Genomic DNA, 25,495 nt, shown 5'->3' on the forward strand with positions numbered 1-25,495 from the left:
CTTTAAAAAAGTGTATGTCAGTATATAGCATGCAAGTACCCTATGTAAATTTTATGTAGATTACTTCCATCTCACAATGAAAAAAGATGTGAAGAATGGATAAGTGACTCATCATTACCCGTCTCAACATACATACCAAAATGCCTCCTTTTATCCCAGAAACGAACAATTAATATACTTGTTGAATCCAAAAGGGAGGGGAAGAACGAAAGATAAAACTGTTGTTTAATGTTGTGGAACATAGACTGAATCTAAGGAATATCTGTTTCAAGTGACTCACATTGATTTACAGTTAGCTTCTATCCGATCCTCTTTTATTTATATCTTTTTGTTGCGCCACCCTTTTATTTTAACAGATAATTAGTCACGGGTCTTTAGTAAAGATGAGCCGTTTTGTATTGAAATAGAGATAAAATAAAAAGGTCAGTTTGGTCTTTTTGTATTGAAGATCTAAATGAATGACGTCAAAATAGAGAAATATAAATTATAATATAATATAAATTGTTAAGAAACTGCGAGATTTTTAATTACATTGTTTTTTTTAGTAACACTTGATTGGATCTTGTTTTTAGTGGTTATTGGCTGTTTGTATGATTTATACAGAATACGTTTTGTAGGAACCCAATTTTAATAAAACGGTAAAATCAATCAGGATCTGGTTGTAAAAAGTGAGTTAACAAATCATATAAAATCCGGTTTGACCTTGCGTTTCCGTTTACCATTCACCCAGACTTGTGGGTTAATTGTTTGTCTTCAATATTCCAGTCAAAAACACAAGGTTTTGGTTTTTAAGATTATTGGACCGATATTTGGTCTTTAAGAAAGACGTTTTGAATTTACAGAAAAGAAGTTAATTAAACAATAAGTACTCACGGTATTGAGCAATTTATCTTGCTGCATGTTTTTTTTTAATGGCGAATTTCAAAATTTGAGTCCCTCCGATAGTAAATGTAGTAACTTGTTAAATTCGGCTAAGTTGCTGGGCATCGGAAGACTAAACAACGCTGCCTTAGGTGTAGAGATAAACACGATGTAAAAGATTGCGATAAAATTTCAAAAGACCCTGAATCTCTGTGCACTCTGCCAAGAATAATCTAGCCAATAGCAAAGAGTGTGAAATCTTTCAAAAACCTACCGTGAGAAAATTATAATAAATCGGTGGAAATAACGTACGCCTCAATATTTTCGAGAAACTAATTCGACGTTCTTGAGGAACTTCCCGAAATTATTGAGAGTGATTTTCTCCAGCCTCGTACAACAAACTACCGACGTCTTTTCAGGCGGACTCTTATGAGAATTAATTGCCAACCCATCAAAAATAATTCTTTTCAAGACTTCTACCAGTGCCTGTAGAAAATCCCCAGATCTTTCCCTCTTAACCAATTGAATACAATTCATGGGCCAAATCAGAAATGGAAAAATACGTTACAGAATTGAGGAAACTAGCGCAAACTATACATAAAAATAAAGTTTTTAACGAAGACAGAAGTAATTGATAAATTTACTAGTTTCGCGGTCCGCTTGACTAATTAATATCTTACAATTAATTAAGATTTTCAGTTGAGATAAAAAAGTCAATGACACGAGCGGGATTCGAACCAACGACCATTGGCTAGATACGCCGCTGCTCTACCACTTGAGCTATCGTGACCTCGATCCACTCGGACACCAACCTCCCATCTCAACCGCAACTTTTGAATTTTCCCTCCTTTTTGCCATTCATTTGTCGCCGAGAATCAAATAGATTACACGACATTTGAAAAATGGGTCGAGGTCTCGATTGCTCAAGTGGTAGAGCAGCGGCGTATCAAGCCGAAGATCGTGGGTTCGAATCCCGCTCGTGCCATTGACTTTTTTATCTCAACTGAAAACCTTAATTAATTGTAAGATATTAATTGGTCAAGCGGACAACGAAACTAGTGAATTTAATCAGTTTAAAATGAAGTATACTTCACTAAAGCTCTCCGTGGACAATTCATTTGTCGCCGAGAATCAAATTGATTACACGACATTTGAAATATGGCAAAGAGAAGGGAAAATTCAAAAAGTGTGGTTGAGATCGGAGGTTGGTGTCCGAGTGGATCGTTGTCACGATAGCTCAAGTGGTTGGGCAGCGGCGTATCAAGCCGAAGATCGTGGGTTCGAATCCCGCTCGTGCCATTGACTTTTTTTATCTCAACTGAAAACCTTAATTAATTGTAATTGATAAAATCGGATCAACTTTATATCAACAGAGAACGAAAGTACAACAGCGATTCTAAAAGAGAATAGAACCAGACTTTGGTTTGTTTTAACTTTGACGTAGGAGGTTGCTTGGATAGGATTCGGGTTAGATGACAGAATTGTGGTGTCATGTGCAGAGGTGATAATGATTATATTGGGATGGGTAGGATATACAGCATTATAAATAGTGGTTTTTAGTTGAGATGAAAAAAAGTTAATGGCACGAGAGGGATTCGAACTCACGACCTTCGGCTAGACGAAAAATGGCAAAAGGAGGGAAAACTCATAAGGTGGGGTTGAGATGGGGAGTTGATGTCCGAGTGGATGGAGGTCACGATAGCTCAGGTGGTAAGAGCAGCGGAGTATCTAGCCGAAGGTCGTGGGTTCGAATCCCTCTCGTGCCATTAACTTTTTTTCATCTCAACTAAAAACCTTAATTAATTGTCATGTATAAATTGGTTAAGCGAACCACGAAATTAGTGAATTATAAATAGTATTCAGGATGGGACCAGGAATTCTCTCTTGCGGTTTGCCGGCTTGATATCTGACCTTTATTCGTGGACGCACTTCACTCTGAAGCAGCTGAAAGTTAAATATAATTATAGAATAGGGGAATAAGGGATGATCAGGAAGTATTTAAGTTTATAAAGAATCCCTAGGTGTCAGACCATATCAAAGTCCTGGAACACGTCCAGGAACGCATCCAACCAATACGTTTTATTCTCTAGAATGGATGTAAAGGAGTCGACGACTCTGAAAACTTGCCGGATCGTAGAATGAAGTGGAAGGAAGCCGAATTGCTGAAAAGGGATAATTAAAAAAGTTTATAATTATAACTATAAACATAATTGAATTGTTTATTTCATGGTATACACTCTAGATGTCATCTGCTCAATTTTTCGGTTCTTCCATGGATTCGTTTAAAAAAATACTTTTAAACAAGTTTTTACAGGCTGCAAGTGTAAAATATTTGTCCCTTAAGGTTAACCATCGTTTTGAAGAAGTAGTCTGAAGGTGGAAAGCCTGCAATATTGATGCGAGGTAGAACCTCCAGGCTATATTACCATGTTTTTTTATTTTATAGGTTGCTGTTTTATTGGTTATTCCACTGCTCTATTTAATGGAGACGCCTGACAAAAAATGATTCTAATATTAACAATGGAGATAAAATATGTTGTTATTAACAGTTACACTAGTACTATAGTGTAATAAATAATATAAACAGCCGTGTTGAACAATAATTAAAGAAAGAACATCATCAGATATTCTGGGACGGTGGTCAGATCATTGTCGATTCAGCTCGCGGAGATCTGGCGACGGCCGTTTCACTTTTGGTAACCCTTGGATATGACGGTTTATTAAGTTAAGCGGTTTATTGCTGCTGCGTAGTTGTTTCCCCTAAGGAACTTAGCTCTATTTTACAAGCTATAAAATGGTCAACAATGATTTTACTAAATTTTTTCTGCCGTTCAAATGTGTTGTTTTCAGGTGGGACAATACGATGTGGACAAGAACGAGATCGAACAACATGAAATGACGAATTCTGGAACGATCCGATCTGCATGACAATAATTTACCAAGAAGTAATTATACGTTTTTCTAACTCATAAACATGCAAAATGCTCTATCAGATTTTTTTTGCAAAGACGATTTTTATTCAGTTCATAGATGAAGACGGGACGGTAATTAGCCGATGCGTTTTAATACGAAATTAAGTAGAGATCGAATTGAATTGCGTGGGGTTGTTGGGGGCGAGACGATTCGGTAGAGGGGGCGAACTACCCCCACTAAACTGACGAAGTCCCCCTCTAAGCCCATTGAAGCCCGTGGTGGGGCCCCAGCCGCCTCCAGCCTTCATCCTGACACTAACGGAGAAAGGTCAGTATGACACCCAACTTTGAACTCTTAAGTCCCCAATTTTGGCTTACTCCAAGGAGGGGGGAGGCAGCCCCTTCAAAGTCGGAACCCGGCAAAAACCGGCACGACCGTCCCGTCACTCCTGTCGATCCCGTGCGCCTTCTTGCGCAACCACCTCGACCAGTTTTATTGTTTGAGAGCATGCTTGTGTCCTTTTTTCCTTGTTTGTGCTGAGGCTTTTTTTTAGAATTTTAAAAATTTAATTTTTACCATCTCTAAGCAAAACCATTTTCAAAACCGGCTTTGGGTACTGCCACTTTTCTACTGTGCTTGTATTTTATTACCGTTATTTTATTGTTAAACTAGTTCATGCTATTCTATCATACACTTCTCTAATAAATACTAAATCTTCAAATCTTTCTTTTTATATCAATTTTATAAAATTTTTTCAATGGAGTTTTAATTAATTAAAATTCAAACCTGATGAATGACCGACTATATTAAGTACTCTCACCGCACTTTTTACACAATAATAAGCTTAGTTTCGTGTTAATTATTAATTAATAATTAACATTCAATAAATTATGATGAAGCTATTTTTGTAAACTGGAATATAGAGAGAATAACATTTTGTTATTATGACAGTGAAATGATTATTTAAATAAATGTAATTATATTTTGAGGAATATCTTATTGCACGAGAAAATCTTCTTTAACAAATATAAATTGGATTTTTTTAAAATATTGAAAGTATGAAAACAAGATTCAATAAAGGTTGTTACGAAAAACTGCCAAACAACTCTTGTCGTTCAGTATTTTTTATTTTTTAGTCTTTATTCATATTTTTCATACTGTGTGGCCTTAGTTCTCTCTCAATTTAATCTCAGCTATGTATAAGACTTTACTTATAATTGCAATTTTTCAAAAGTTTACATAAAAAAAGTAGAATTATTTATTCATATGATGTTTTCTGCCTTTTCTGCCAGTTCAGCTGCAGTTTTAACTTAAAATTAAAATCTTCTTAAAAAAAGGAGAAGTTTTTTATTTCCTAAACAGATAATTCCGGTAGAAAGACAGAAGATCCTTTTATGTTGACAGATTAGTCGGTGTGGCGGGTTTATAATTCGATTCCGAGTCACCTGTTGGTCGGCATCCGACATCGATCCGGGTTTGAAGACCTCTCCCCCTCCGGGCTTAAACGTTAACTTCGGCTATGCTTCCCTAGATTCTTTCTCTGCGATCTGGTCCGCCAGGTCACGCGTGCACGAGATGCCTGGTACGAGTCCTTTCCATGGCCGCAGCGAACGCTAAACCCAAAACCCAGGCACAATCAGATTGATCCGATTCTATCGTTTTTACAAACTTATCACAGGCTATGCTGTTATTATCAAGTTTGGGTATTTCGTAAAAAATCAAAATAATTATAAACACGCAGTTGCTTTATCTTGATCAAAGCTTTTAATAAAGAAAAATCAAACAGGTACCTATAATAAATATGTGTAACATTTAGAGCTCAATCTTTTATTTTAATAACTGGCGAGTTGATAAATTGCTGTATGAAAATTGGCCAATCGCTAGTGCAGTTGATTGATTTAATATGAGTTTCTGTGCACGAAATATTCGCATTGACACGATCTCGTGTCGTTTAGCTGAGCCGACGTGCTTTATTTTTTTATTTTTTGGACAAAAAAAACTCGATCTAGGGTGGCAAAGTTTTTAAGTCTGACGATAAAATGTGGTGAACTGGAATAGCGGAAAGCCGATAATTTTTGCGTGCGTTATTCACCGTTTTAAGATTTTCCGCCTCGGATGGCTTCTTTCAAGGGTCAGAGATCTTTTTTTTTAATGCGAGTCACTTGTATTTATCTCCTCTTATGTAAATAAAATTATAATCATTGACTGATTGTAAGCCATGTCAAAAGTTTTCCAGAAAAGTTTTACCTATAAAAATAATGATTACAATATCAATCGGGAGGGGCGTCGGTGGCCGCAACGGTTTAGGCGTTGACACGGCGGTCATCACTGTAAGTTAAAGGTCCCGGGTTCGAATCCAGCGGCCCTGCATTCGAGCCCGACATACTGACAAATGGGCTTTTCTTTTCAAAAACACCGGCATCCTGAGGGTTGATATGACCTCTGCTGTTGCGAACCCTCGTAAAAAAGCAATAAAAAACAATATCAATCATGGATGTAACCGACCGTGTGTTCTTCTAGTTGATAGTTAATAAAGACTATAATAATTATTAATTAACCAATATCAATAATTACGTATATATATGTGAGGATTTGAAGACCATCGACATATCAATAATTGATTGTAAGTATGGTTTGAAAGAGTCTAACCTGTACAAACGTATTTATTGACTTGAATTATGGAAGGACGTCGAGTTTACGTACAGCTAGGTTTAGTAGGTACATAATTTGATATTAGTTGTAGAGGTGGATCCTCAGTAGTATTTTGAGTACTTAGATTAGGTTTTTGTTATAGAATGAATGTGTATGTTGGAGGGGAAGGACTTTCGTTAATTTGAAATACCGATTTCCTTACCCAATATCCCACTGGTTCAGTGTGGGGATTAATTTTCCAGATCTCAATTAATTTCAGAGAAGATGAATAAATTAAATATATATTGTTATTAAATTGAGTTATCCAGAATATTTAACTCTCCTTTCCCCTTTTATCTTTTGAATAAAATTAAAAATACCTAAAATTTGAATATATGGCATGCACACATGTATACGGGTAAAACTACAAATAATATGGTTTTATACATATAGACAGAATATATTGTTATAATAAAATATAAAAATAAATATATTCTTACTTGATTTAAAACATAAAACAAGATCAGATAAAATTAAAATAAACCTTTTTCTATTGATTTGAATTGAATTTTCTATCGATCTACATATAAATTAAAATTAAACAACTTCTTGAATTACGATCATTTGACCAGATCGTGGTATTCGATTGACCAGATTGAAACAAAATGAAAAATTATTAAATTTTAATGAAAAGAAATGAATGAAAATTGACTTTAATAATATTACTCATGTAGACGTGCACGTTAACTATGAATTAAATTAACTTAACGAATAAACTTGCATGCAATAAAATAATAATAATAAAATAAAGTAAACTTAAGTATGAAGTGAAATGGCGAAGCAGGTATGAAAATTGAAGATGTGAAGTCGCAAATGATGAAGAAGCCACAGATGATGAAGAAGCGCAGATGATGAAGAATTCACAGATGATGAAGAAAACCAGACGAAACGACTACGAAGAAGGAAAAAAAAGATGAGATTAAGATCAAAAGAAAACACAGCCTGGTGACGTCACGGTATAAACAGTAGATTCCCCGATCTTTTCGGCGGTGGTCCCTGACGGTATAGGGATCGACGATGGGACGTGACGAAATCGATATAGCAATCGATAGGCCGATGTACGGGAAATAGATGTTCTGTATTACAAAGTTGCTCCAAGATTGCCTTCTCGACGTCTCATTCTGGATCAAGGGTCCGCGATAATGGCTAATCCTTTCTTGTTTTGTCCGCTTAATCCGTTAGGGATGTCGTAATCAACAATTATTTGAACAAAATTAAAGATTTATCCCCGATACATATGTAAAATAACAATAAACTTAATGCATGCAAACATAAATCAAACATTAAAATATATAATTAAGAGAGAAAAAAGGGGGGGGGAGGAGACTTCGTAATTTACGATAAAATATAAAAGAAAAAATGCGCCTTAACAGTGTAAATGCTGCTATGTACCTAATCGTTTTAGGACAATATACCCAATGTCGAAGGGTTAATTGTTAGAAACAGCAAAAAAACCAAAGTCCAATCCACAAGATACACATTTGTTATGTTGTTATGAATGAGGAGATTCACGATTAGCTGTTTTGATCAAATAACCATCCTGAAAAGCTTCCAGTTCTAAAGTCCCTGACTTGGATGAATAGACCCAAAGACGACATGTAGGGAATCAAAGAAAAGTAATCATTTATAAGGATTTCTACGGTATAAGCCATGCTCATAAAAATTAAAATAATCATGGCCAAATGTGAAAAATTAGGGTATAAGCTAAGAGACTTAATGAGGAGAGAAAATAATTGGTTTTGGTCTTGGTTAGGGCGTATCTAGTGATGCGAAGTTTTCAAATGGCAAAGACTGCCAAGACATTTAATTACTGGTAGGGTACAATATCCGCTATCTTTGATTAAAAAAAACCTTTCTAAGGAGACCGTAAAGAAATGGAATAAGGCTTGAAGGATGTCACCTAAAGGTGGGGAAACAAGGTAATTTTTCCCAACGGTTAAGGATAGTATCGAATTTACTTTTACACAGCAAGGGTCACACAGTAGCTTACCTAAATTCTTTCTTGAATTGGTCCAGATATAATGTCCATACGGAATTACAATCTCACAAATATTCTGTTCAGAATCTGGATCACTTCTTGATCCATTATCTGACTCTGGAAGCTGCAAGACTGTTGCAAGATTGGGCACTAATGCAAGTTTGTTGTTGTTCATCAAACTCTGACAGGAACAAGGTGACTGCGTTCGAGTTATGCTTGTGAAATAGGTTTTTTTTTAAATGTCAAAAACCTATCTCTTTATTAATTAATAGAAATGTGAAATTTTTCTTTATATTTTCATAATTAACTATGATAATGCATATAAATATGTACAAGTATTTACATGTTATTTCTGTGGGGCATGTACGTAAAAATATAATTATATGTATGAAAAAAGGAAAGAATCACTTTTCCCTTCAGGTTTCCGTCAAAATAGCTTGAAATCTTTCCATTTTCGTTTCCACGTTTTGAAGGAAAAATTAAAATTGGCCACTTTTCATTCTCATAAACATCCGATATTCTATGGTATAACCACATTCAAAGTTCATCTGTTGTTCCAATTCTTTAGTTGTACTTCGTGTCAAAATCGAGTTTCTAATGTATATTATTTTTTGATTGACTGGTTCAACTATCCTCCAGCTCATTAATCAACGTATGTATTTATGCAACATCTTTGAATAATTGTTTGATGGCTTTCTTCTCCTGACAGACACCACACATTTTATACGAGAAAACAAGCATTTTATACTAAAATATCAGCCGAGTTATAGAATACGTGTGTGAGCTCGGGGTGAGTTCTAGTTAGATTTAAACCGGGTGTTATGGTGTAACATCCAACTTGAATTTGAATGGTCAAGTAATCATCCTCAGTTTTTTAAACTAAGCACTAAGCGCGTTTAAGGTGGAACTTCAAACTTTAATGTAATCGTGATTTGTTTGCCCCGAACAGAAACAGGAACGTTCAAGTGCATTGTAGATTTGATGTGATGAACCAAATTTTACCATTAGTGGGGGAGGTGTGCGGTTATGATCTTGCATATTAGCCATAGTACGAATTCTTGTGTGTTCAAATTGGGGGTTATCGGGAAAAAAGGGCCAGAGGCGACGGTGGGAATCGAACCCACGACCGCGGCGTGAGAGTCTCTCATGCTAACCACTCGGCTACCGCGGTCCCCCAAAATAACCATCAATAATTAAAAACAGTCATTAAATCTTAATTAATTATACCAAGTCGTAGGTGAAACGTTCAACTTGGCTTTGATTGTTCAAAAAATTTACATTTCCAATTTATTATAAGCAATAATCAGGACGAATATAATTCATAATTTAATGACAAATTTTTCTATTTCGCAGTTTTCTTTGCGAGAGGTTTCATGGGAGTTCCTCAAGATGCCACTTTCGTCCAGGCCGGAATCCATTCAGCTGGAAGACATGGACAAGAATTCTCCAAACGGACTGGTGCATCCTGGTAAGCAGTTTAAACATCATTTTGCGTCTGTAAGCCAACTTGAAAAAACTACTAAGTTTTCGTATAATCGAAGAACAAAAAGTGCGACATTCGAGCAAATCCAATTTGAATCCATTTAACACTTAAATGTTGTTCTCGTTTTATTGTTGTAACAATTTCCACGATCCGATATGAATTTGGTACAACGCTTTGAAATAGAAACAATAGAGTACAATAACAATTGAAATTACCGGAATGCCATAGGTCCATGTTGTTGAACGTTTCTCGTGGAATTCCTATGAAATGGCATACCTTCATTCACAAAAGTCAACGTCAATTAAAACATTTATTGTACGCCATTTAGAACTTGTAACTGCAACGATCAATGTTATTTTGTCGGAATCTAAGTTATAAATGATTATGTTGATCATGATAATTAATTGAACGTTTGAAGTTTAATGTGTACGTACAAACCCTCATTAATCAAACATAGCTCTGATTTCCTTCACGTTACTACTATATCAAAATTTGGTTTTGTTAAATGCTATAAATAATTTAAAAAACTAGTAAAAACTTCACATTAAAAGAAAAATAAACATTAATTATTTTTTTGCCATTATGTTCAAAAAAGAATAAATTTTTCTAGAATCAATTTATTATCGTTCACATTAGTATCCATATGTGAATTATTAATAGAGGTAAAAAGTTGCCAACAGACTAGTACAAAGAAAGTACAATTGGGTAAAATAAATTTAAACACGTTTACAGGAAAATAAATTAATTTGGGTTTAAATTTAAAAGTAATAATAGCCACTTCAGTATGTTAAAAAAAGAATTTATTCTAATAATTAATTAGTAAGAAAAATAATTTTTGATTTTTTTAGTAATACCAAAATAGTAATTAATTCGCACAGTAAAACCGCTTTTTTCATATTCATTACAGTAAAAAATAATTAGAAAACTTGATATTGTAACCGTTTTATATTTCCTTCTTCAAGAACAAAAAAAGTGTAAAGTTCACAAAATTTTTTTTTTTATTATTTATTTTTTATTTGAAAACAAATTAACATTTCAAATTAAATTAAAATTGGAGATATATAGGAAAATGTTTGAGGTTTTTTTTCGTTTTATCCTTATTTTTCTTAATTATAATAATATAAAATTTAAATCTATGAAAAAGTGATGAATGATGAAAGCTATGAATTTGTACGTAGAAAAAAATTGCCCTGACGAATCCAGTCAAAAATGCATATTTTTATTGTAATAAAATTTTTTATTTAAGCATTTGAAAGAATAATTTAAACGAATCTAACAAAAATGTTTTTGGCCTACTTTATTAGAAGCGTATTTCATTTTTAAAAACTTTTTGTATGCAGTACTCGCGAATTATAGGCACAAAAAAAGCAGAAAACCACATTAAAATAAATTTCTTTAATATTGTTTTTCCGGCTCCTAAGACCAACAGCAAGAACGCAGTGACCAGTATCACCAAAAAATAGTTTCATTAAAATCCGTGATCATTTCATCATCATCATTTTCAGTGAGTATTTAAAAAAGAAATCATTCTACTATAATCACCTTTGAACAGTTATAAATGTACTACTAAAACTAATAATAAATAGTCTGAAAATATTTACTTCGAAGTGAACGAAAACAAAGCACCAAATCTTGTTCTAAAATACTGACATTAATCATTTTCTTCTAATTTTTTATTGATAGTTTGTTCAAATTAACACTATTGATCAATACAGTTGAAGTCGATCGACCTGCAATAGTTAAATCGTTGTTTAAGGAATCTTCGTGAGGTCTTAAGATTACTATTGATCAAACTCTTTCTTGATTCCTTCTTTTGATTTGATGATATATTAATTTAGTTGAATCTTAAGAAATTTAATTTAAAATATGTCGGTCTGAGAAGAAAATCGCAAAGGGTTAAATATAAACGTAACAATAAACAATTATTCAGAAATCATGAGATGCGGTCTGGTGTGATGTAGGTTTTTATAAACATTTTCTTTATCGTGCCAACGTTTCGATCTTTATTGAGATCATGCGTGTCGTGTTGATAGTGCCAGTGAGATATTGCTGTTTTATAGGAGAACAAGAAGAATTATACGCAAAAATGGCACAATTACACAGAAGACAAACACTTTGAGTGTGTAGAAATACTTTGATTGAATTAAAAAAAATATTTTGCATTGTATAAATTCACTTTTTCTCATCCTAAATGTATTTGTTAAATGTAAACAATGTTTGTAAACAGGCCCTGAAGATGATCTCAATAAAGATCGAAACGTTGGCACAATAAAGAAAATGTTTTTCTAAAACTTACATCACACCAGACCGCATCTCACGATTTCTGAATAATTATCGATTAACGGTCACTAATCACCACACACGTAGCAATAAACGCTTACGACAGTAACCTTTTATAAAGAATGAATTCTCAAGCAATTAATTGATACAAAAAATAATTTTGAATAAAGCCAGGGTTTTAGAGAAATATTCATATTAAAAATAATATTGGGAAAACATTATCTTGAAACTATTGTACTTCTTTTTATTAAGGCGAAGGTAGTTAAAATAGTGAGAACAATTTTAAAGAGAGTGTGTATATTGATAGAACAATAATAAATAATAAGAGTGTATTATTTAAAAATTATGTACAACAGTTTACTCGCATCTGACAATTTATAAAGTTATTTTAGTTATAATATTTAGATTTAATAAATAATACCAATTTTTATTCTGTACTTTTAAATATATGATTATTAAGCAAGATTAAGGATAATCTGGCAACCTTTTTGCATTTATTACTCTCGCTTTCAAATCGATGTTATAGTATAGGTGGCACGGATGCATGTTAATTTAGGAAAGATACATCATCTAATGAAATTGTTTTTATGTGAAATTATTTTGTAACAATTAGATTAACGTTTAAAATATGAAGATATTTATTCAGAAATCGTGAGATGCGGTCTGGTGTGATGTAGGTTTCAGAAAAACATTTTCTTTAACGTGCCAACGTTTCGATCTTTATTGAGATCATCTTCACATCTCAAAGTGTTTGTTTTCTACGTAAGTGTGCCATTCTTGCGTGTCGTGTTGAGAGAAAGAAGATATTGTGCTGTGGTGGTTCTTTTATAATAAATATGCACACAACTTCAAATATGTTTTTAGCGTGCAGCCGTTAGGTTCTGCAGTACGCTTTGTTTTGATAAAAAATCGTTATTGCTGAGTCTGGTAATTTCGGTGAAGGTTTCAGTCGCCACTGACAGTTTTGGTTTCTGGTCGCCACTGATTCTTGTATTTTGCTTGACGCTACATCACAGTTTCGAGGAGTTTTCGGTAGGATTTTGTTATGACGCCTTTTATTCTTGTTACCTCCAAATTTTCGAGTAATATTATTATCCAGACGTACTATGATTTTATTCTCAAAATCCGGTTACGGATGTTTTTTAATTTGAAATGGGAAGGCAGATCCCCAAATTTGACTTAGGTCCTCGATTAGGTCCTGGTTTGGAATATCATTCTCGTTTGATGCTTTTCATCGAGTATTGAATAGTTCTAGTTTATTTAAATATTGCAGATAAATTATTATTATTATTATTTCAGCGTTTAGTTTTTATATAATTTTAAACTTTCTCGTATTGTTTGTTATGGTTTAAATGAAATCGGGTAAGGCGTATCACTGGGTCGTAAGAGAGCGTAAACACTTTTGTAATCTAGATCAGAAGACAAGAACAGTTACAGGCTCGGATGTCGCAACTTCAAAACAAGTCCTTTCCTTTTAACAAAGTAATCTTAGCTAACACCGCGTCCATTATTCCAAAACTTTACTCAACAAATTGATCGATGTCGGCCAGTCATGGGTCGTTTTTCGCCAGCGAGGGCGGCTTGTCTTTTCTGGAAAACCGCCGACCCTTTCAATTTAGGTGGATTAGTCTGACAGCTAATTAATGATTTTGGTCCTGTTCCCCGCCTTGTAATTTTTTGCTGAAAATAACGATCCTGTAATTTTTTATCACATAGTCAGCATTTATCAGTTTCTTGTCTTTTTTCCCGTTCCTATTTTTGAAAATATATTTATACCAACATAAACCACTGAATTAACTGCTACAATATTCCAAGAATATAAATCTGTTTGAAATTGAGTTAATTTGTATATAAAAGTAAATTGTTATTATATACAGCTCTAATTTTTCTTCCCGGCCAGATAGCTGGTAGGGCCGGTTCCTCAGGTTTTGTATATTTTGTATATTGTATTTTTTATTACCACTATTTTTGAGGTTTAACCATTCCACACATTATAAAAATGTCCTAAGTCAATTAAAATATACTTTCCCCTCCTACAAATACGCTAAAATTATTTATAACGTATACCTACGCAAGGCGTTTTTCACTCATTCACGCCAATAAATATATGCACACAGAGTGAATATTACTCATAGAATATAAATATCCTAAATTAATCTTAACAGGTTCAACCAGTCTGTAGTTACGCAGCCGGTGTCTATACTCATTTAACGACTCACGCAAATAAATACATTCACACAATCATATTCTCTCCAGGGTTTTTAATACTACGCCGATAATTATAGGCTATTATCACACTGTAAATATATATAAAATTAAATGTGAATATATAATAAACAGTTAAACCAATCACTGGTGTGTCTGTGGGTTATATAACTCTAATTATAACTCTATATTCCACAAAGATACATACCCCCTCATTCACGCAGATAAATACATGCATACACGCACATTTGGTTGGCATCGTGTTTTTTCACATTTTCATATTTCGCCAGTGACGAGTACCTCTTATCACACTGCAAATAAACATAAAACTAAATAACCCTCTGGTGTCTGAGGTACTTGATAATCCACACAAACACAACTAATACAGGTCCAACATCAAAATTACAATTTATAACAATGTTAATTTTTATTATAGCTTTTAAATAAATATTTGAATATTACCAAGTTAATTTGACCAAGTTGTAATTATTAATATTTAATGACCCAAAATGGCCGTATTAATGATCTTAAATTGTTCAGGAATTTATTTTGGTACTTCGCCCTCGGCAGCAAAGGCTGTCAGAACATAACATCTAGGTGGAAGTTGAAAACAAAACGTGTTTGTGACAATTTAAGGGAGGAAATCCACAAATAGGTACCGCAGTACGACAAAGGGCCTTCTGACGTTAAAATTAAGTTTGGCCTCTCGTCTCCAGTAGATTTTCCGAAATTCGTATATTGGCGAGCTTATATAATTTAAACAAAGCAGAAAAAAATATAACTCCTTAGCCTACACGCGTCGTACGCACGGGCCCTGCCCTACTTTCCCACTTGCATTTCATTGAGAGTCGAGAGGCTGCAGTTACATAAGAAACGAAGCGAGCCAGATGCTCTTGAAAGACGTAATAAATTTCGTATCGGCCGTAATCAACAGGGACTCGGCTTGTTTTATTTCGAATGGGCCCAGAATGATTTCCGTCACGAAACTAATTTTAATATTATTGCCTATTAAACATATCGTACGAATATGGGACAGTTGATTTTTTTTTTTAAATTGACGGTCTGACAGAATAATTAAACCTTGTCGAGTTATAGGCACTTAATTTCGACGAGATAATTCTTGGCTGCGCAAGTAAATTTTATTAATAGGATTATTGATTATTATTAATGATGCCATCAAATTTTGATAACAAGAACCTAAATTTACAATGATTCTTGGATTTTTGAAAGTTTCTTAGGATATATTTTATAAATAATAGTGTCGATAAAATTAATACAAGGCACAATTATCCTTATATCACTTACATTTTATATAATCACCTTTAAAACTCATGCACTGTTGATAAAATTCATAAAAGTTCTACATTTGAAAAAGTAATTTAAAGTAAATTAGAAACACTAGTGTTTGGATAAAGCGAAAAAAAGGGCCACCAGTTATTTATTAGGTGGTGAAAAACGTTGACCGACTTGTGAACATATGGTTCAGAGGCAAGCAAGACGTTTTTCACTTTCATTCACGCCAATAAATACATTCACACAGAGTAAAAATTACTCATTCACTATCCTGAGTTGACCTTAACCGGTTCAACAAATCTGTGATTACACAGACCGTGTTCGTATAAACTTAATTACTCACGCAAATAAATACATTCATTCACATATTCGGGTTGTCACTGCGATTTTCAATATTACGTTGTTTTTTTAATTGACAGTCTGACAGAATAATTAAAGCTTGTCGAGTTATTGGTACTTAAATTTAACGAAATAATCCTTGGCTGGGCAAGTAAATTTTTATTGATAGGATTGTTGATTATTATTAATAATACCATCACATCTTGATAAAAAAACCTTAATTTACATGATTCCTGGGTATTTGGAAGTTTCTGAGGATATATTTTGTAGAGTAAAGTGTGAAGAAAATTAATCCAATCACAATTTATTGTTATATTACTTATATTTTATACAGGGTGACTGGCGAAAGTGTCGAAAATTTCAGGAGTCGTTTCTGCTCACCATATGCAACAAAAATTTCTTATAAACCCCTGTCCAAATCTCAACGGTAAAGAAGTAACTTCAGGTTTTTGGCTTTTTTATTTTTCGACTTAGGCCCACTAAATTGCTTATCAACTTCAGAATTACTGACTGTAGAAAAATCTGGGTTGTGCCACCTGAAAGAACCTTAAGTTTGCTGTAAGAAAACTTATTTACATTGCAAAATTGATGGAAAAGTTCTGCATGAAAAATGCATAAAATAATATAAATGTTGAAATTTGGAATTTTTTTGAAAATGTTGGATTGGTAACTGTTAATAACTACAAACTCCTGGAGCTTTGCAAATTCCCTTAACAGTGCCCCAGTCCATTAGCTTCCAGCGGTATACCTAACTTCTTTGATTGCGCTTCTGGAAGGCCCAAAAATTTTGCAATCTTGACCAATTTGCGAACCGCCCAGTAACTTCATTCCAACATTTTCAAAAAATTCCAAATTTCAACATTTTTGTTCTTTCTGAATTTTTCATGCAGAACCTTTCCATCAATTTTGCAATGTAAATATATTTTCTTAAGTAAATATATACAATATAAACAAACCAGATATATACAAACAATATAATAATATATATATATATATAAAACCCAGATTTTTCTACAGTCGGTAATTCTGAAGTTGATAAGCAATTTAGTGAACCTAAGTCGAAAAAAAAGCCTTAAATTACTTCTTTACCGTTGAGATTTGGACAGGGGTTTATAGGAAGTTTTTTGTTGCATATGGTGAGTAGAAACACCTCCTGAAATTTTCGTCACTAGACACCCTGTATAATCATCTTTAATCATGCATTATTGATAAAATTCATGTAAGTTCTACTATAATAACATTTTGAAAAAAGTAATTTCAAGTAAATTGGCATCATTGGTGTTTGGATAAAGCGAAGAGACGGGTCACCATTTATTTATTAGGTGATGAAAAACGTTGACCAACTTGCGAACCGCCCAGTATGATTTCACTTCATTCTGGACGGTTCATTATGAAACAGATTATGTTAATTCATGGGATGGGAACTCCCAGTCGAGTGAGCTGGAAGGGGCAAGACGTGATCGGGCCGTAATTGAAAAACCGTTTAACGGATCGACTAATTGATAATTTGTCATTGCATATCGATTTGAAATTTTGTTAAACCCGAGGCGGCGGAAAACGAGGGACGCAACGCCAGATGCAAAGGGCTACCGTTCAATATTGCTAAAAGGGATATAGAATTAGCAAGAAGGGGGAGGGTTGGATTCTGTTTCCATAGAGACACCCCAACAGATCCTGGCTACCCCACGGCTCCTGCGGCTCGAGCTGTACCGTTTCATTTGAGGAGGTCTTAAGATTTATTAATTGTACATAGAATTCATTATAAGCAGTTAAATTACGTCAGGACCTCTTATAAACTTAGCTCAACTTCAAACTCGACAAGCACTTCGTAAAAAGAACAAACACTAACATTTTCAAATGTGTAAGAAAATAAGTATAAACGCTTAAAGAATTACTTGTATCATTGTCAGTCAAACTGATTATAATCCTGATAATTTTCCTAGTCAAACCACAATCAGAAAATCTGGATGTAAAATTATTGATTTAAAATTTTTTTTTCCTGTCATAGAAGAGGGGTTATCGTTCCGTTCGTTGTTACGGTCAAGGGGTCAAATACATCTTTACAATACATTTTTTCAAATACAAACTACTTTGAAATACATTTTTCATATGATTATCAATTAAAAGGCCATGGGCTGTGCCGGGTTCGAATCTAGGACTGCTAGACTGGCTAATGCGAGTCGGATGCCTTAACCACTCAGCCCCTGAAGTTAAATATATACGATTATTTAATGTTCATTTTATTATTTTTTATTTCGGTCATTTAAAATATTGTGTAGTTATTGGATTGTCCCGAGAATATAATTTTAGAATTCACCTAGCTGAAAATGCGTAGGACTCTTGACAATTAAATTCAAATAGTAAAGGGAAGCAGACTTGACGTACTTCTCATGATTAATAGCTAACTGGATCCATGTTGAATTAATTTATCTAATTAGAATAAACAGTCAAGGGTTTTGGCGTATTTTAATATAGAACAGAAAACTTAACACTTTATTTTGAAAATGTATGCAGTATGAAAAATCATTTTTAAAATGTTCTATGGTCAAACAACCAAATAAAACATTCTATCAATATCAATAATTAATATAGTAAAATTAGTTATTAGTTAATATTCACATTTTCAGATTGACCAGGAGTCCAGATTGATTTAATTGAAGTGGAGGTATGATGAAACGTAAAACACCATTTTACATAGGAATCATCAGAATAGTTTAGATATTCATAGTTATAGTGAAATGAAAGAGTAGAATTATTGTAAATACATAATTAGGTATGAAACATAGTGATGATGGTTAAATAAAAGTTTGATTTGCATACTGTAGGTGTGCCATTGTAGTGAGAGCCAGTAGTTTTCATTGTAGTTTTCACTTTAGAAGTTCGATGAAAGTTTGTTGTCATTTTGTAAATAATCATTGAAGGGGAATGATCATGAATCGTCTCTCTTCGTTCCGACCCTTCTTAATCTTCATTAATGGTATTCAATTTTCTCTAGCCTCGTTGTCTAGGTCAACGTTTGCACTGGGATTTAATGGGATGAACTTCTGGCCGATCGATAGGATGCGGTTTCATTAACCGTTTATATTCAATTACAGATGTGCGGAATTTGGGACTACGTCTATTTTTGCAGCTAGAATTTTTACTTGAAATTTTTTCAAATATTCTTGCCTGAATTTCATCTAAGTGATCATGGACCATTAACATTTGTTAAATAAAAAAATATAGTGCATTGTTGTATAAAATAATTTAAAAAATGTTAGTTTTACTATTTCTGACACAGTTAAAACATAATAGCATTCAGTTTTTGTGTTTAAAATTTTTTACATAAAAATGTTGGGTTCACGACTATTAGGTTATCGAGAATTTAATGACGTTTACGTACCTCTTTTAATGGTTCGCTTTGAAATGCAAAAACAATAATTTGGGCAATATCAGATTGTAAATGGAGTAGAATTCAGACAAAAACAGATTTTGCAACTCACTTTATCGAGAAGATTCATTTTTTGATTTTTTTTTTGGACTTGTCACGCAAGAAAACATTTACTACGCATTTTCAATAAAAATTAATGCAATGTTTGCTCTGTAGGTTAAATTTTTTAAATATTAAGTCATCTATTTCACCCATGAAGTCCAAGGAATAGCCGTTTAGCTGGCACAAATCTGTTAAATTGAAATATTGTAAGATATTGGGAAAATTTCAAAAATTCAGTAGGCTCTGATGAAATCTCCTTGAGATTAGTAAATTACACAAAAAACTTTTTCATTTCATTAGTTTTTGAATTATGATTGGAGCTTTCTTTTCTCGAGGAGTATCATGGAACAAACCACCCAAATAACGTGTATCATGGGAAAATCAAGACTTTAAGCGACGACTCAACAAACTATTTACTTGCCGGGAATGTAATGACGTTTAATTATCTCTTTTATTAAAGGGTGGTTTGCCATAAGGTGCAAAAAATAATTCGGGCAATATTAGACAATAAATGGAATAGAATGCCGCAAAAACGTGTTTTCTAAATCATTATGTCTAAAGGATAAGTTTTTTATTTGTTTCGCGAAAAAATAGACTTGTCACACAACAAAACATATTTTTCCGATATCTATGGATTTTTTATAAAATTAAAGTCTTTTTTAAATTGCACGTTAAATTTTCTAAATAACGAGTCAGTTACTTAACCCAGCTAAGTCTAAGTTATAGCCGTTTCGTCGGCACAAATCTGTAAAATGTAAATATTGGAAAATCTTAGATGAATTTCAAAAATTCAGTACGGACAGACAAAACATCCTAGAGATTGAAAAATTTCAGAAAACTGTTTCATTTAATACGCTTCCGAATAGTATGCTTGCAAGGATTAGTACTTTTCTTCGAGGAGTATCATGGATTAACCCCCCCCCCATACCACGTGTGTAAAATCCAGGTTGTAGGAGAATACAGAATAGGTACCCCAATATTGGTGGTTGTAGTATTTAGTGAATTTATAATATGACACAGTTAAGAAAACAATAGCCGACAAGTTTTGCGTTTTTGACAAACTATTGGGCTGTCGGGAATGTAATAACGTTTATATACCTCTTTTATTAAGGGAATTTGCTGTGAGATGACAAAATAATAATGTGGGCGATATTAAACTGTAAGTAGAGTAGAATGCTGAAAGAAAAAACCGGTTTTTTAACTCAATTCATCGAGCAAATATGATTTTTTTCTCGAACTTATCACACTAAGAAAACAAACATATTCTTTCTCTCTCTCTCTCTCTCTCTCTCTCTCTCTCTCTCTCTCTCTGCTGGCAAACAGCTTTATTCAAAATTAAGGTCCTTTTAAAGTCTACGTTAGATTTTTCTGAAGAAAAATTCTACTCAACTCTTTAAGTATTACATAGTAATAGTCGTTTTTCTGACACAAACCTATAAAATAAACATTGGGAGAGCTTTGAAGAATTTCAAAAATTGATTAGTTATGATGAAATCTCCTAGATTTGCATATTAGAAAAAAACTACTTCATTTTATTAGCTTTTCGATGGTAAATAGGTAGGATTGGTACTTTCTTTTTTTATATGAGGAGAATGGTGAACCAAACCTCCAAAACGTATATTTTGGTTAAATAACATATAAATTAATTACCCCAAAAATGGTTATAATGTTTGCTGAATTTACATTTATGACACAGAGAAGAAATTAACATCAGCCGATTTTTGCGTTTTAAAATTTTTTACTGAAAATTTGGGATCATGACAAACTATTGAGTTATCGGGAATGTAATGACATTTAGTTACCTCTTTTATTAAAGGGGTTGTTTGTAAGATGGCAAAATAATAATTTAGGCTATATTAGACTGTCTGTAATTGGGTGCGAATGACGCATAAATATGCTTTCTATCAGTCGAAAAGATTTTTGGTTTCTTTTTGTTAGAAAAATGTCTTATCCCAAAAAAAAAAAAATACTATATACGTTTCCTGCATTTTGCGCCGAAATTGAGAACGTTAAAGTTTACGCATTTTCTAAAAGAAAGTGTAATCTAATTAACCCATTCCATCCACTGATAACCTATAAAATTAAACATTAGAAAATTTTGCAAGAATTTAAAAAACGCTTTGATGAAGTGGATTAATTTAAATATTTTGAGGGGTTTGAAAATAAATAATTGGTCGTAAAAAAGTCTTTACTTTTTTGACAACCAATAATTAGATTTGCTATGGTTCGGTCCAATGCATTTTATATTCATTTAAAAAATGGAAAAAAGAGATCTGTACATTTTTAAATAATAAGATCTCGTGGTCATTATTGGAAAACTAACCCTAGAAAACAAAACTTTAATAATTGATTATGAACATAAAAACACCCTATGCAATTAACCATTGTAATTGACCAATTTCATATGGGCTACTTCAGCCTTAAGCCCATGCTGTCGTTTTATGTTATTTAGAAAATGATTTCGGAGACACATGCTCCCCATCTTCAGGATTGATTTTTTAATAGTTATATATCTATATATTATTTTTAATTATTTGTTTGTTAATATCGGTTTTATTATGATTCGTCCATAACAAAAAGAAAAAGAAACTGACGTTGAAAGGCTGGGGTGTCTTTTAAATCGATTTCTCAATAAGCTAAAACAATCTGTCTTATCTTTTGAAGTAATTCTCACAAAATGAAAAAAGGCTATAACAACAATCTTGATAAAATAAATGTAGAATATGTAATTTCAATAAATTTCAGATAATTTAGCCACCCTTGATATCTTAAGGTGATTTCAGAAACAGGATGAAAAATGTAACGATGAACTAGATTATCGACCTGCTGGATACAAGAAGTCTTTTCAGAGGATCTTCGGAAGAGGTCAAAACAGAGAAAACTAAAAAAAGGTGGATTTTATTGGTTTTTTAGACTTATATGAGGTAACCTTTCTCGACCACGTTTTTTAACTTTATTTTTACTGTAATTTTAGCTATAATTTTTAATTGTTAATGTATTCCATTTAAATCAATATTTAGATGCTGAGCCGGAAAAAACATAATGTACTTCTGTGCCCAAAACACCATGTTGTTTAATTTCCTATTAAGGTTTTAAAGTAAGATATCCAATTATTGTTGTAATTATTGTTTTTTCATGTTTTAAATGTTTGTTTATATGATAATAAAACAGGCCCTGAAGATGACAGTATAAAACTGTCGAAAGCTCGGCGAAAACCGTAAGGAAGTTTTCTCTGTTTTGACCTCTTCCAAAGATCCTCTGAAAAGACTTCAGGATGAAAAATCTTAGGTTAAAAAAAATATATTAGGCAATAATTATTATAGACGATCAATTTAATATTTAACAATTAATCTACGGTATTTATTTTATATTTATAAAAAAAACAAACATGAGCGATGACTAGAACATAATGTCAAACATGTACCTCCCGAAGAAGACGAAAAAATAACGTCGTACCAAAGTACAAAATCCACGAGACTATTATAATGTTGATGTATGCCATCTATGCAGGCCAAACTAAGTAGTTTCTACCCAGTAGAAATTAAATTCATTGAATTTCTGTACTAATTTTGAAAAAGTCTCTGTCGATTGTAAGGAGTGTAAGCAAAGTTGAAGGCCAAATTCACCTTCTTTAATCCTTACGCCAGAATGCATTGAAAGATTACAATTTTGTGCAATTCAATAGAGATATAAACTATTTCTCATATAATTCTGTTTTTTGATCGATTAATGTCTCGAAGTATAGGTAATAAATTGAGCTATCGAGCTTTAATCCTCCTGCATTAGCGAATAGAGATGGAGTCGCTTTCCTACAAGAGATAACGCAACTGCTTGGTATTTCCCTGGTGAGGGGGTCGTCCATTGAACTTTGAAAACTTCTTACATTATACCTTCTTTTATTGAACAAATATATAAACAAAAACTGACATTACATCAAAATTGTGCACTAAACTCGTTTTTTTTCAGCTGTTACACTATGTTGTGTTTGTCTCAAACGCTATTTTTCATTCAATTCAATATATTAACTATCTGTTTTATACTTATGTGTCGAGACAAATTGTTTTGCGGCGCGAATAAAGTAAGGGTTGAAAGAACAAACCACCCATCTATGAAACAGAGTTAAGATAAAACGTTTATTATTATTTAAACTTTCCATTCGACGTTTTATTTTCTTGAATTCTCCCTAAGTTGTTTTATTAAACGCTTTTATATTTAACTTATTAAATTCACTAATTTCGTGGTCCGCTTGACCAATTAATATATTATCCATCCACTCGGAACCAACTTCCCATCTCAACCCCACTTTTTGCATTTGAAAAATGGCAAAAAGGAGGGAAAATTCAAAAGGTGGGGTTGAGATGGGAAGTTGGTGTCCGAGTGGATCGAGGTCATGATAGCTCAAATGGTAGAGCAGCGGCGTATCTAGCCGAAGATCGTGGGTTCGAATCCCGCTCGTGCCATTGACTTTTTTATCTCAACTAAAAACCTTAATTAATTGTAATTTAACTTATTCATTTAATGTCATAAATTTTGAATTGGCCTCGTTTGAGTAAGAAAGTGTACGTCGAGATACTTGTAAGTTCAGGCTTTACGATCCAAAACTTTAACTCCCTACGATAATATTTAATAATATTCAATCTCTTTTTAACATTTTTATGAAGATCATAATATTACATCATGCCAAATTGAGGAACAACCGGTTGGACCTATCTAGCGGATGTCTTACATGTTTGTCTTTTGAAGTTTTGAACTCTTATCTACTAGCTTAAAAGATATAGGTGCCAATAAGAAATGTTGAAGATATATATTCAAGCTTTTCGAGGGTAGGATAAATGACAAGACATTTCCATTTTCCCCTCCGATACACCGAGCTGCCCTAAGGGATAACATAGTTTTGAAAATCTATACCACTTGCTCACCCTATATCTTTTCTGTATTTAATCGACTTACACTTTTAAAATTTTAAATTTTTAACGATTAAGTTCAGGCTTTACCATCCAAAACTTTAACTCCCTATGATAATATTTAATAATATTCAATCTCTTTTTAACATTTTTATGAAGATCATAATATACATCATGCCAAATTGAGGAACATTCCGGTTTTTTTAAATGAACCCGATCTTTATCCATGTTTTAAACAAATTTTTGTTAGGAAAAAATCATCCCAGTGTTCAAATGTTTTAACAATGCTTATAGAAAACATAAATATATTTACTAAAAATACATGAACAGTTTTAAATTACAACCTTATTAATAACGTGTAATATTTAGTGACCATTAATGACTATTTAGTTAACGTGTGATGTAATTTAGAAAAATATTTTCTTTATCGTGACAACTTTTCGACCTTTATTGAGATCATCTTCAGGGATTTATGAAATTACAAGAACATAAAGGTGTACAAACATATCCTACATAACAATCATTACCCTAAAAACATAATCAACAGAATAACCAGTAACTAAAACTTAACACTAATACCACCCGCCATAACTAGTAACACTACATCAATTCTATCAAACATATAGAATTTAGATAAACCAACATACTTAACAAGTCCATTCGTTCACGGCCTATCACACAAATGAAACATATTTCTTTTTTCGGATAACTTTAAAATAGCCTTCAAAAGCTATAAAACTATTCACACCATTTTTTTCCAAAATTGAAGATCCCACACCTGTAACAAATAAGTGCGATGTAATTTACAAAATCAGTTATATAAATCGTCAGGCAGCATACATCGGAATTACATACATCCCAATATCTGTATAAGAGGGTAAAATAGCATATGTATAATTGCAAAAAAACCCCAACAAAACCCACAGCACTGGCTTTGGAACAACCACAAACAAATTTCCAACCAAGACCTTACATAAAAAGATTAATTAATTAAAAGAAGTTGTTTGGTCAATCGGACCACGAAATATTATGGATTTTGAACAACAACACATTTTTGTTTTGAACAATCCAAAAAT

General features: G+C 32.9%; 1 protein-coding gene across 3 annotated transcripts in view; it reads left to right on the forward strand.

Moving 5' to 3' along the window:
• Nucleotides 1-3,865: 3,865 nt before the first annotated feature.
• The window catches only part of LOC106666065 (endoplasmic reticulum aminopeptidase 1-like), a 66,056-nt gene continuing 44,426 nt past the window's right edge, over nucleotides 3,866-25,495 (forward strand). Inside the window, exons 1-2 of one of the 3 annotated variants that reach the window (XM_024229636.1) lie at nucleotides 3,866-4,101; nucleotides 9,797-9,911. In XM_024229636.1, coding sequence (XP_024085404.1) covers nucleotides 9,833-9,911 — 79 coding nt within the window. In that variant the 5' untranslated portion in view covers nucleotides 3,866-4,101; nucleotides 9,797-9,832. The remainder of the gene's footprint in view (nucleotides 4,102-9,796; nucleotides 9,912-25,495) is intronic. The other 2 variants (XM_024229635.1, XM_024229637.1) reach the window with 2 other exon arrangements.

This window comes from Cimex lectularius, unplaced genomic scaffold, assembly GCF_000648675.2.
Source record: "Cimex lectularius strain Harlan isolate CLEC.00 unplaced genomic scaffold, Clec_2.1 scaffold5, whole genome shotgun sequence".
Lineage (NCBI taxonomy): Eukaryota > Metazoa > Arthropoda > Insecta > Hemiptera > Cimicidae > Cimex > Cimex lectularius.